The sequence below is a fragment of the Sminthopsis crassicaudata genome, chromosome 1 (assembly GCF_048593235.1).
Source record: "Sminthopsis crassicaudata isolate SCR6 chromosome 1, ASM4859323v1, whole genome shotgun sequence".
Taxonomy (NCBI): Eukaryota; Metazoa; Chordata; class Mammalia; order Dasyuromorphia; family Dasyuridae; genus Sminthopsis; species Sminthopsis crassicaudata.
In genome coordinates, this window is record NC_133617.1 from 582547942 (window position 1) to 582561667 (window position 13726).

Here is a 13726-nt window from a genome sequence, read left to right on the forward strand (position 1 = left end):
CCACAGAAAAAGGAATCAAAATAAAAAAAGAAGAAAAAGCAAAGATACTATCTCTTATAATATACCATTTAAGCCCAAACAATTACTCAGGTCATTTTTTTAAAAATGGCCTTGGACTGGTCAGCATTCTCAAATTTTAAAGAGCCTTAAAACAGCACTGAATTTGTATTTTTTTTCTCTGAGTCTAACTTTTATTTCATCTCTCATTTTACAAAGAACCAAAAAGCTGGTCCTTGATGTAATCCGAACACAAAAAGGTACCTCACTGGCAGAAATCCTACAGACTCCAGCAACTCCAGAACAGGTACTTTGTTTTTGGATGTGTGGATAGTACTCAAAAAAATCCTGGGAAGTTACAGTAATGCTTGGAAGGTTTTTTGGAGATTGCACTTGTGCTCTTATCTAGTATAGTGGTGGTGACTATGATAATAACAATATCCATAATAATAGCAACTAGCATTTAGTTGTTTTAAAGTTTGCAAAGCACTTTACATTTGCAAATCTCATTTGAGATTTGCAGCAACCTTCAGAGCTGGGTATCATGATTATCCTCATTTTACAAACTGAGGGAGTTAAATCCATAAAGTTATACTTTGGTCAACTTAACAATAAGGTTCTTTTCAGTTCTGAATCAACTGAGGGCTGCCATACATACCATAAAGCAAGCAACTAGCACTTTTCGAATAATTTTAACACAATCATGGAAACAAAGCATTAGAATTATGCTAAATATACTTGAAATGCCTTAGAATCATCATTTTGAGCATTAGCTATTGAGCTGTGGATTTGATTACACCCTGGTTAATATTTTCTGTTGGCAGACTCCCAGATGAAGCAAATTTTTCTTTCTGTTGCATTTTTAATGACTGAAGAATCATTCTATAAAGTCAAAATCTCTTCTGTTGACTTTAGAGTGTTTTTCCAAGCCCATTGAGTCCAGAGTATATTACTTATTTTAAATGGAAATACAGTGCCATTTTTTATGGAATTTTTTTAACATCAGCTTGAAATACTTTTGATAAAATTTGTACTTTCATCTAAGTTATAGTTTAAAATGTCCATAAATTGTTTTAGCTATAAAGAATAATGCAATAATTACTAAAATTAAATGGTGAGCCCTCACTAATTCTTTCCTTCTCACCAAAGTAATATTTTTGCAAAGATTTTTGTTGTAAGGGAACCAAAACTCTGAGTTAATTTCTATTCCTTAAATCATATAAACAAAATATATTGTGGGCAGAAAGCTGCATTGTTTTACTATGAGATTTTTTTCTTTTATTGTACATTTTTGTAATTGTTATTTACTTCAACCTAAATGTTTGCTGGTAAACTAGCAAATGGTTTTTCCTATACATGATGTCTAATCAACTGTATACTTAATAATGATCCACAATCAGTTAATTAAAAATATAGCTCATCAGTAACATCCACAATTCATTGAAGGGTGTAATTCGTTGAGGAAGCAGAACAGCTATCTTAGCTTTATAAAAGACTTTGCTCATGCAAATAACAGGAAATGTTTGTCATCATCCTTTTGGGGGGTTTTTTTGGATTGTTTTTTATTTTTAGAAATCTCAGACTCTGGATTTCTCAGTTTTTGTCCAGGATATTATCAGAGTTGAGTATATAGAAATCTCTTCTTCCACTCAGATCACTCATGACTGGCCTACCACTCATAATCATCCTGACAGAATGCCAACATGTGCTGGGTTTCAGCCTTTATTTTGCACTCTCTTTCTAGGCTTGCCATAATCATATTTTACTCAATATCCATAGATTCAAAATTCAGAGGAATCATAGACATTTTTTCCAATCTCTTCATTTTATATATTTATACATAAAGAAACTGAGAGCCAAAAAGGTAATAGAAGCATGCAAATAAATACTTGGGTACAAAGCTAAGATCTGAGTCCATTTCTTCCTATTCTAAATCTAGCACATTTTCTATAAATTACACTACTTTTCGAATTTTACTTCAGTTTCAACTTGTCTTTTCTGGAAAGGAAGTTTGAGAGTAAGAACATACTCATTGCTAAAAATAGTTTTAGCTTTGGTAGTAGAGGTAGCCATTTAAAATTTTTTATGACTGATCTTTGTAAAAAGGGGCTTTCTTGATAAGCATCTATATCTTATATGCAATGTATAGATATTTAAAGGTATACAATTATTACTTTGTAAATGCCTGTTTCAAATGAATACATTTATTTTCCTAGGTTTGGGTTGGGGTGGTGGGTGGGGTTCTGTCCAAAGGAGCACTTTTTGGCTTTTTCTTTCATAGAACTTATTAATTTAAAAACCTATTGCTCACTTTTCAATCCTTTCTTTTCTCCCTCCCTTACTCTTCCTTCTTTCTCCTTTATCCCTTCTTTCCTTAACTCCCTCTGACTCTCTATATCACCCTTCCTCTATCTCTTTTTCTCTTTCTGGCTATCTTTTTCTGTGTCTTTGTCTCTTTTGTGCTCTCTTTCTCTCTCTCTTTTTCTCTATCTGTGTCTCTCTCTGTGTGTCTGTCTGTCTGTCTTTCTCTTTCCCCTGTCTCATATTTACATTTTTGGGATAGAGACAAGACAGAAAGGAAGGTTAAAAAAAAAAAGCCCTAAAGTTTTTCTTTATGCTTCCAGGAACATGCACATTCCTTAGAGATGGAGAATAGGGCAATTTTGGAATCCAAGACCCCTGAAGAAATGAAAAACAACCAGTCCATGCTTGAGGATGGCCAATTACCCTTAGAACAAAAGAAGAGGAAAATTCAGAGGAATCTTCGGATACTAGAACAGAGTGGACTTGTATCATCAGAAAATAAATACCAAGAAGTTATCAATGAGATTGCTAAGGTTTTTGGCAATGATATTCTTTTCTATTTATTCAACAAAAATTGGTTGAGCGCCTACAATATACAAGTTGTTGGACTAATTCACTATGTAGGATACCAAGATGTATAAGACACATGATTTCCAGAGGAGTTTAAAATTGGTAGCATTTTGATATAGATATTGATAACATCTGACATGGGCAGATGCACTCCCCAAAATTAGGAAAAAAAGAAATATTGTACAAATTTATTGAAAAGCTAACAGCCACCCTCATTAAAAAGCACTCGTGAGTTTTGGAATAGTGCTTTATAAAGTTTTAAAGTTATCATGACATTTAATGTACTCTTAAATTTGACATCAAAATGCTAATGTTACATAAACTGCAAATATTTCTTTGTCTAATTCTTTGCAGTTGAATTGCAAATTCTCTTGTGAATCTTGGTGACAAAAAGTCTTCAACTGTGTAGGACTAAAGAACAAAACAATATAGGAAATGACTATATGGTCTGCATGTCAGAGATAAGAGAAAGTGTTCATTGTATAGGAAAGACTGTTTATCCTTTCATTCCCCCCTTTATAAATTTACCTGCATCCAAGAAGGTAAAATGAGTTAGTTGAGAAAGCAGAAATATATTCACATTTTTTCACATAAAGAAAAAATTAATGCTTAGCTTTATCTTGCTTTGAAAATCTATAGAGGTTTCTAGCTATAAATTTGCTTCCTATTAACTTCAGAGATGACTTGTGGTCTTCATTACTGTGGAGAAATGATAAGGAGTTTTTTTTTTAGGAGGGTGGGGGCAGTCAATTTTTTTCTTAAGACTATTAGTATTAGGCTTTTCCCCTACTTGGATCCTGTTATGAAGGAATCTCAGGTTGAAAAAGTACCTTCAGCTTTAAGTGTTAGAAGGTTTTTTGGGAAGACTTAAAAATTGGTCTAGACACATTGATATCAAACTTTCAGCCCAGCTGTAAGTCACCATAACATTCCTGAACCCCTCTAAACTAATTGGGAAATGCTTAACTAAATAAAAATATTATGCAACATAGAGGATGTTAATATGTAGTCTTCTAAGTCAACAGTTGGCCTGGAAAAGTTTGATATCACTGTATCAAGGGGAAATAGGGAAGGATAGACCTCTTTCTAAAACAGAATACATCCAAATCTTGCCCATTCTATTGCAAGGGATGGAGATTGGTTTAATCTTGCCCATTAGATTGCAAGAAATGAAGATTTCTAAAAATCACAATAGCATTTCAGGTTTGAGACAGTAGCTTTTTTTGCATTCCAGGACTTGTTTTGAAAGTCCTAATCTAAATCCTGTAATCAGCATTGAGATACCATGGATTTTCTTCCTGTGAAATCTCAGGAGAAATGAACTTTGTCAGATCAAAATATGAAATTGTCCTTATTTCCTCAAATGAATAAAATGATCATCAGTGGACCCCACTCAGCAGTTCAAATGCATCTATCCAAAATGTAATGAATATTCAAGAGTATGGGAAAATTACATATCTCCTGCCAAAGAATCCTTCCTTGCAGTAGTCAAGTTAAAAAATTAATTTTGGACGTAAACAATTGTGAGATTATTCTATAATTCTTACCACTGGTTAAAAATTAATTTTAGAAAGTGTCTTTTAAGGAACAACTTCCTATTCTTATATAAGATGAAAAGACTTTATAATTTTTTTTGCAGGTGAGAAATTGTCATTATATGACTTTTCTTAGAAACTTGCAAATTTCTCACACATACACACACACACACACACACACACACACTTTTTAAGTAAGAGAAATTAGTTATGAAATTATTTCAATCCCACATTATCAGTATTTTGAAGCAAATTTCAAAATGGCATTTCTACATTAATCCTATATAATGGGTTTATATTTATCTTCAGGATATTCGGAATCAAAGACTCTATCGTGAAAATCGGAGAGCTGAGTTGGTGAAACTCCAACAGACCCTGAATGCACTTAATTCTAAATCAGCATTTTTCGAAGATCAAATTAACTATTATGACACCTACATAAAGACTTGTTTAGACAACTTAACAAGAAAGTAAGTTCAAATTATGTCTTTTGAAACCTTTCTTTTATTCTTGAGGAGAACCAGAGATGCTTGTGCTTTGAGTCTATTGGGTTTCCGTTGTAAGTAAATGGAATATTTTAAAAAGTGAACCATCATCATACATTCTGTCACTATTTAAACTGTGAGTTGAAAAAGCACAAATGGATTTTGAAATGTTATTTTCTGTATCAGCTTTAAAAGTTTGATATATAAACTTTATAAATTCCTATTCACTTGTATATAATTTGAGTATGAATTCATGGAAAGGTTATAAGAATATTGGAATTCTACATTCATTGAGTAGAGGATTACTATCAGAAATGTGTACTTAATATTTTTGTTATAAAGATATACAGCTCTACTAGGTGTAATAATATTGCATGTATAGCACGTTCATATCTCTATTTTTATTGTTGTTCAGTCATTTCAATTGTGTTTGACTCATTGTGCCCACATTTGGGGTCAGTATCCTTGGCGAAGAAACTGGAGTGGTTTGCCATTTCCTTCTGTAGGTTTATTTTACAGATGAGGAAAACTGAGGCAAACCGGATTGAATGACTTACTTAGGGTCATACAACTAGTAAGTGTCTGAGATTGGATGTGAATCCAAGAAGATGAGTTTTCCTAACTCCAGGTCTGACACTTTGCACCTAACTAGCCTAGTAAGCTACTTCAAATAAATCATATTTTTAAAAATTCATAAGTTGAGAAATCTTTTAATAAAATTTTCATTATTCTGGTAATAGATAAATTATTAGTAGTTTATTGATAATAATATCTTATTAATATTAGCATTAACATGTGTTTAATAATCATAATAGCTATTATTTGGTTGGTCTTCATAACAACCCTGTGGGGTAGATGTTGTTATTATCCCTGTTTTACAAGTGAGGTAACTGAGGCAAACAGATGTTAAATGATTTTCCTAGAATCACATAACTAGTCAATGGGTCTTCCTGATTACAAGTCAAACTTATGTTCTATCCATAGCACCATTCCTTGTTTCCTATAGACTGTAGTGAGTAATGGTAGAGATACCAAACATAAAGAACACCAATTAAATTTTATTTATTTATTTGTTTGTTTGTTTGTTTTTGATGGGGTAATTGGGTATAAGTGACTTGCCCAGGATCACACAGCCAGGAAGTGTTTAGTGTCTGAAGCTAGATTTGAATTCAGGTCCTCCTAATTTCAGGGCTGGTGCTCTATCCACTATACCAACTAGCTGCCCCAATTAAAATATTTTAAAATACACAAAAGAAAACAAAACCGTTCAGAATGGGGATGCAAATAAGATAATTTTGTGACTGTTGTATTAATATTATTTCAAAATATTGCTTTACTTTTTGTTGTTCTCAACAAACTGAAATGTTCATGTTGGTGATGAAATTCATAATTTTTAAAAATGTTATTGTGTTGAAAATTTTTCTATTTTATTGGAGGAAAATGTGTTTTGAATATAACAAAGCCAGGGAATGCATTTGATACATTATGTATTTCAGGTTAGCCTGCCATTAGAAATATCTATTAGGTAAAATGATAAAAGTCTTTCTCTCTTATCAGAAACACAAGAAGGTCATTTAAATTTCGTGGAAAAGAAGAAGCAAGTACATACAAGAAGGCAAAGCCAGTGAGGTACACAGCATCCCGACTCCATGATAAGGGCGTCCTGCTAGAGATTGAAGACCTTCAGACCAATCAGTGAGTTTCCTTTGCACTTGAAGGGGAGCCAGTTAATCCTTAAGTACTTTCATCAAGGCCCATTAAAAGCATCTTCTGCATTTGAGGAGAAATTTCATGAGTTCATGACAATTTGTGACCTACTAGGCTATAATCAAAATGTCTTAGCTTAGCATTCAGTGGCTTTCACAATCTAACACAGCCTAATTTTTTTGCCTTTTTATCTCTACCTACTTTGTAAAATTAACCACTCCTGCTAAATTGATTTAACACCTAGCATGCCTGGGCTTTCTCATCTTTATTTCACTTTCTTGGTGTCTATGTCTCTTTAAAGGTGCTTTTTTTATCTTCCTCTCTGTTGGTCCAAATCCCACTCAGCCTTCAAGGCTCAGCTCAGATTCCACGTCTCCTAGAAATGTGCCTCTTGTAAATTCTGTGTTCCTTGCTTTCAGTGACCTTCAATTTGCCATTTCTCATAGCCTATGTTTTGAATTATTGGTTAGCAAGTCATTTGTATGTCTCACCCCTCCAACTAGATTAGAAACTTCTTGAAAACGAGGACTCTTGCTTAAATTTCTTTGGATCTCCCAAAACCACTTGTATAATTATATATATTTATGTTATCTTTATAACTTCCTGTTAGTATTTATTGGTTAACTTCACTTCCTTCAACAGAGCCTTCACTTGGGTTCTATCAATATATTCACTGTCCCCTTGAAGAAGTAGATTATTCTGTTGCTTTGATTTTCCATGTGGCAGTCTATATACTTAATTTATATTGCTCATCTGTACCTATCAGTACTTCATCTGTTTCAAAGCTCACTTGCTCTACAAGGGTTGCCACAATTTATTTCCCAGCTATTCCTCTTCTCCTTCCTCTCCCCCCCTTTCATTTATTTTGTGTGAGAATAGAATTTTTAAATAAATTTTTAAATATATATATTATATATATATGTATGTATATATGTACATTTATATATAATTGAGTGTAAAATAAGTGATTTGTAAATAAATAAATAAATTTTAATTTATGGAACAAAACAAGCATTTCTAAAATATAGCATAATAAAAAAAAGATGGTTGAACATGAAACTTCAAATCTAGAAAAGGCTAACATTAGACACATATCTACATATATATATATATATACATATGTATATATATATATATATGTATATATATATATATACTTTAGGATTTTCTCAGTGCTACCTTCATATACTGTACCTATGTGTTAGTTTATAGTTCACCCAAATGGGATTCATATTGTCTCATATCATTTAAGGCTTGTGATCTGTAATACTATTTATTATGAATGCTTTTCTCTCAAGGTTTAAGCATGTTATGTTTGACATCATACCCACTGAAGAACTGGGTCACTTTGAAGTTAGAGCAAAATTCCGAGGTGTTGAGATGGAAAAGGTTCACCTTGATATTCAGGTAAGACATCATTTTCTTTGCCTACCTGGAGCTTAAGTGTGATGTCCTTGAAAGAACATTAGATTTTGAAATCAAGGAACAGAGGGTCCAAATCCCAGATTATCTACTTATTTTCTATATCATGTCACTTTGGTCAAAACACTTATCAGATTTTGGAGGGGGAGAGTTAAAGAGTTTTGAATAAGAACATATAGTTGGACTGGCACCCAACTATTACCAAATACATAAGAATTTAGATAATAAAAATTATAGTGTTCAAGATTAAGGCTTAAATACATTACATTGTACTGGCTTTATCTAAAACAATTTTTAGTTTTATCTACTTTTAATAAATCATTTGTGAAGTCTCCTAATCTTAATTTGTTTGTAGTCACACCTAGACTAATAACACTTGAATAAAATTCTGGCAAACTAGGGGGTAAAAAAAAAAAAAGAAACCTGTATAGTAGAGCCTTTGTGTGGTTAGTGCCTTGGGGGTAGAGGGAGTGATGACTTAATGAAAGATAGATAGTCATGTGATTTCCAAGGATTATGCTCCTGGATACTGAATTCAGCGGTAGGTGAATAGCATATGGCTAGGAGACAGTCTTGTTTTCTTTCAGTGAGGTCACAGTAACTTTAATGACATTTCCTTTAAAATCACTCAGTGTTGTAATATAAACCAAGCTTGCTTAGCTAATTTGCGATAGGATTAACTATTCCCATTGTCCCATTTTGCTAAACCTGGACCCGGGAAGTTAATTGCATACAGGTATTTGCATATAAGAACAAATGGATCAATATCCAAAAAAAAAAAATCACTTTTCAATTTGTAAACTTATGGTGAGCTCTACTGAATGGTCATATTGATAGTGAATTGCTGAGAAGGGGGTTGATTTGAAGAATAGAAAGGCATATCAAAGGCAGCTAAACTAGATGTGAGGAAACACCAATTCAGAGTCCCAGTCCTAGAACTGATTAGCAATATGATATTGAATGTCCTTTGCAGTAAAATAATGGGATCATATAATAGTTTCCAAAGCCCCCTCTAGCTGGAGGTAGGTATGAGTATGCAAGAGAGAGACAGTGATTCTCTTTCTGAGCTTGATTTGAGGCAAAAATAAGATAGAAATGAGAAAATCGCTTAGATAACTGTTAGGTTCTTACTAAGTGCTAATGAGATAATGAGATACTGGGTTCTTACTAAGTGCTAAATCGGTACTTAACAATTCTCTAGTTCCGGCCTTTACTGAGAGTTTTACTTGTGAATTCCTGGGGAAGAGCTTGCATGCTCAGGAGGAGCAAGTTCATTGGTTGAAGTAATTTTTCCCAGAGATAACAAAGGAAATTTTCTCTCAGCAGTTAAATTAGCCCTTCCAAAGCCCCTATTTAAAGTACACAACAGGGCATGTCACTCAGAAAATCGTTGTAGTCATGTTAGCTAGAAAGGTGCACCTGGATTAAATGCCTCAATCACCTTAGAGGACAAATAGGAAATGTTAACATTTCTTAAGAATCAGTCAATCAATGTTTATTAAGCACCTTTGAGGCACTGTGATAGGAACTAGGGATTTAAAATTAAAGATGAAACTCTTCCTCTCTTCAAATTACTTAAAAGACTAAGGGAGTAAAGTTTACTTCATTCAGAACAAATATATACCAAACCAAGAAGTTTGTTGTTGTTCATTAATTCACATCCAATTTGTTGTGAACCCATGGATCACAGCACACCACGCACCTCTGTGCTCCATCATCTCCCAAAGTCTGTCCAAGCTCATGTTCATTGTTTCCATAACACTATCTGTCCATCTTATCCTCTGTCATCACCTTTACTTTTTGCCTTCAATGTTTCGTCTCATTATTTGGCCAGGTCTCGTTTTAACTGTGCTTCTCTGTCTTTGACCTGATTTTGATATTGACCATCTGGAGATATCCATGTATACACTCACCTTTTGGTTTATAAACAGCTATAAACAGCAAGTTATCTTGGTAAAACTTATCAGTCCAGCTGATGTCATTTTGTATTCTAGAAACAAACTTCCCTTTTATCCAATTATCTTTTGATTTCCTATTTTAGCATTCCACTCTCCTTTGATGACTGTGATTTTTTTTTCTTTTTTTTTTTTTTTTTTTGGTGTTATTTCTAGATGTTGTAGGTCTTAGAATTGACCAACTTTTGGCCTCTTCAGCATCAGTGATTGGAGCATAGACTTGTAATACTGTGGTGCTGAATGGCTTGCCTTGGTTTCAAACAGATAGCATTCTGGGGTTTTTGAGATTATATCCTGATACTGCTTTTCTTGCCTTTTTACTGACTTTTTTTAAAAAAAGAATATATTTTATTAATCTGATTTTTCTTTTATGAAGGCCTTTTTTTCTTCTTTCATTAAATTGTTGAAATTTTATTTTATTTTTTTGTGAAAGTGACCATCACCTCACACAAACATTTCATTGTTAGAGGTTTGAGGATTATATAAGAAAATGAATTCCTGTAATGTACTAATTGTCTTTTTAAGAAGGCTGAATATAGAAAGATAGATACCAGGTTTAGCAAACTAAAGTGATTTCTTTTTTTGCTTTCCTAGCCTATATACCCATCTGAGAAGTGATTACAGAGTTAAATGTAAAAATATATTAGTTGCTTATAGAATTAATACATTTGAAGATTCTAAAATTAGAAGCATATCTAAGTAGTTTAGGATTAAAACTGTATATGCCTAAGAAGTTAATCATTCTCAACTCCATTAAAACAAATTGCAGCTTTTATAAGCAACTTTGAGGATTGTAGGAGACAAGGCAGTAGGTTCATGATTAAAAGTCCTTCTGAAGAACTAAGGTTTCAAAAGTTAGAGAATGGTAAATGAGACATTGCCATCAGTCCAGAGTAATTCAAGAATGAGCTTCCCTAAAGAAATTAATGGCAAGGACCTAGTCAAACAAAAGTTCAATCTCTTAAAAAGTATTTTATTATTAGCCTTGATTATTTAACTACATATTAAAAACAAGCTAGAAATGTGTATACCATCTCAAAACCATGTATATCATCATCATTGGCAAAAATAATTGAAAATGACACTCCTGTCATAATGGCAGTCACAATCAAACAATACTGGTTGAATAGCAAACCTGAAGCTTTTTGTGGGTGGGTTTTTTTTGGGGGGGGTGTTTTGGCAGTTTGGGCTTGTATATAGAAAAGATAAAAAACTTTAAATTCCATTATTATAATTCCTAATGAGTCCACCATTTGGAGTTTATCCTGAATATGATATCAGAAATGAGAAAAGAAAGAGCTATGTGTTTAGAGATTTTCATAACAATCTTATTTGTAATTGAGCCCTGCTTTCTTTTTCTGCCCTTCCCTTCTCCCCATAAAATTGGAGTAATGTAAATGTCCAACATTAGGGAAATTGCTAAATAAATTGGGTAACATAAATGTAAATTGTATTCCATAATCCCATTAACTTTGACAAATGTGGGATATATAAAGAAACTAGGGAAACTCTTAATAAAATAATGCAAGAAAAAAAGCAGGAATAGAAAAATAAAATATATTGATTGTATACTGACTACAGATATTTGAAGATATTAATAAACTGGCAAGGAAATCTGCTAGATTTCTAAATGGGAGCAGCTGAAAGTTTTTGATGAAAATCCATTAAAAATAATGAAAAATAAAGCTTAGTTGCTTTATATCTATTTAAGCATTAATAAAATATTTGATTTGAAAGAAATAGTCAAGAAAATGTCTTTCATAAGTCAACTCTATTATCATCATAATGGCCAAATGAGTTTAGTTTATCCATACACCCATTTCTTTTTTTGTGTTTAGAAAATGTCTAAAATAGCAAAGTTGTAATTTAATTCTGTTCCTTCTGATTACAGGATTTGCTTCAGATGCAGTATGATGGAGTAGCTGTAATGAAAATGTTTGATAGGGCTAAAGTGAATGTAAACCTTCTTATATTCCTGCTGAACAAGAAATTCTATGTATAATAAAATGCTTCCAGATATAACATGGACTCTACATCAAATGGATTGGGAAATGCATTTGTTCAGAATTTTTGTTTTAAAATATGATTGCAGTCGCTGCTCATGGAAATGTGTTTGATTTTTTTCAAAGACCAAAACTGTTCAGAAGAATGTACCCATGTGCCTTTTTGATGATCTGCTATTACAGTAGAATGCTACACAATATGAATCAATGTAAACCCTTCCAGATCATACAGTGGTGTAGGGATTCTGATTTGAAACCTTCTTGTTTCACAATATTTTCAAGTACTATGTTTCATTTTAAAGTAGTTGAAAAAATGTCAAAAGCTATTTTCCTATGAGGATTTTTTAAATGTTTCATTTGCATATTAGAATTCTTCATAGATTTTTTTTTTAATCTATGAAGAAATGAAAACCTAATTATTTGTAAGGAATCACTTAGACAAATAAACTTAGTACTAAATCCTGCCTTCTGGGAGGTGTCAAAAGTGAACTTTTGTGCAATTCAAATAAAGTTTTTATAGGTGATTACAATACAATAACATTTTCTGTATAAAAGTATATATTTTATGTGATTTATTCCTACTAAATAAAGTGCACTACTGCCTCATGGTCAAAAACTTTCTACTCAAGGCCTTTAATTTAAGTGGCAAAGAAGCAATGTGGATAGCAATCAGTAGGGCTTTTTCCCCTAGTTTATTTAAACACTTAAATTGTGCCTCTCGATTTCTTTTTTTTTTTTTTAATGCAATAAAATCAGTATCTAAATGGTTTAAAATGTATTCCTCAGAGATTGTTCTATGTAAAATAAATGTTACTTAATTACATTATTTGTTTCTGTCATTTTAACAACATTCTGACTGTATTGCAAGAAAAAGTTTTTTTTAGGGAAGCTTACTCAGAAAAGACATCTCTAACAAATTATAGCCCAATTTCACTTATCTGCATTGTGGTTTATTTGCAGCCAATTTTAATTCTTAGCCTAGCTTCCACTGATAGCTTATATGCCTATAAATGACCTTTCTTCAACTCTTACTGGTATTATTGTCTTTTATAGAATAGAAATTAATTTTAATGTCCACTTATCCAAAACCCACATGAGATAGCCAGGCTGCTGAGGGGAAAATATAACACAGTCCAAGTTGAAGTTCATTTGCACAATTAAAAGATGACTATGTTTAGTTGCATGACTGGGTGGTTAAGTGAGAGAGCGGTGGTCCTAGATGCAGGAAAAGCCCCAAGTTCAAATTTAGCCTAAGCACTATCTGCCTCTGTTTCCTCATTTGTAAAATGGGGATAGCACTACCTCACAGTGCTGTTGTAAGGATAAAATGAGAGAATATTTATAAAGAGTTTTTCAAACTTTAAAAGCATTATATAAATATTAGCTATGACAAGCTAGTCCGTGTATTCAAAGGAATAATGGAACTTGGTTTTAAGTTTGCTGTCCCATTAAATCTTATGTGAGCTTTAGTTTAGTACTAAAAGTACTTAAAGGAATTTCATCACTTTTTAATGTTAATTACAAAATATTGACTAAATTGTTATTGCTTATTATAGACAATCACACAAAGCATACACTCCTCAGAAATCTAGTGGCAAACAATTTAGGAAAAATCAAATTCTAAAACAATTAGGAAGAGAACTGTAGCGAAATATCAGTACTAAATCAAGAAATTCACCTCTAGGAATACACAGGACCTTTAAATACAACTGTAAAATATAGTGCTTTATCACCCCCACCGCTATCCA

General features: G+C 32.5%; 1 protein-coding gene across 2 annotated transcripts in view; it reads left to right on the top strand.

Annotated features, from left to right (window-relative positions):
- IQGAP2 (IQ motif containing GTPase activating protein 2) overlaps positions 1–12801 on the top strand; it is a 323406-nt gene extending 310605 nt beyond the window's left edge. For both annotated transcript variants that reach the window (XM_074282311.1, XM_074282312.1), the window contains 6 exons: positions 217–304; positions 2622–2834; positions 4716–4876; positions 6449–6586; positions 7897–8005; positions 11867–12801. In XM_074282311.1, coding sequence (XP_074138412.1) covers positions 217–304; positions 2622–2834; positions 4716–4876; positions 6449–6586; positions 7897–8005; positions 11867–11977 — 820 coding nt within the window. In that variant the 3' untranslated portion in view covers positions 11978–12801. The remainder of the gene's footprint in view (positions 1–216; positions 305–2621; positions 2835–4715; positions 4877–6448; positions 6587–7896; positions 8006–11866) is intronic.
- Positions 12802–13726: the final 925 nt, after the last annotated feature.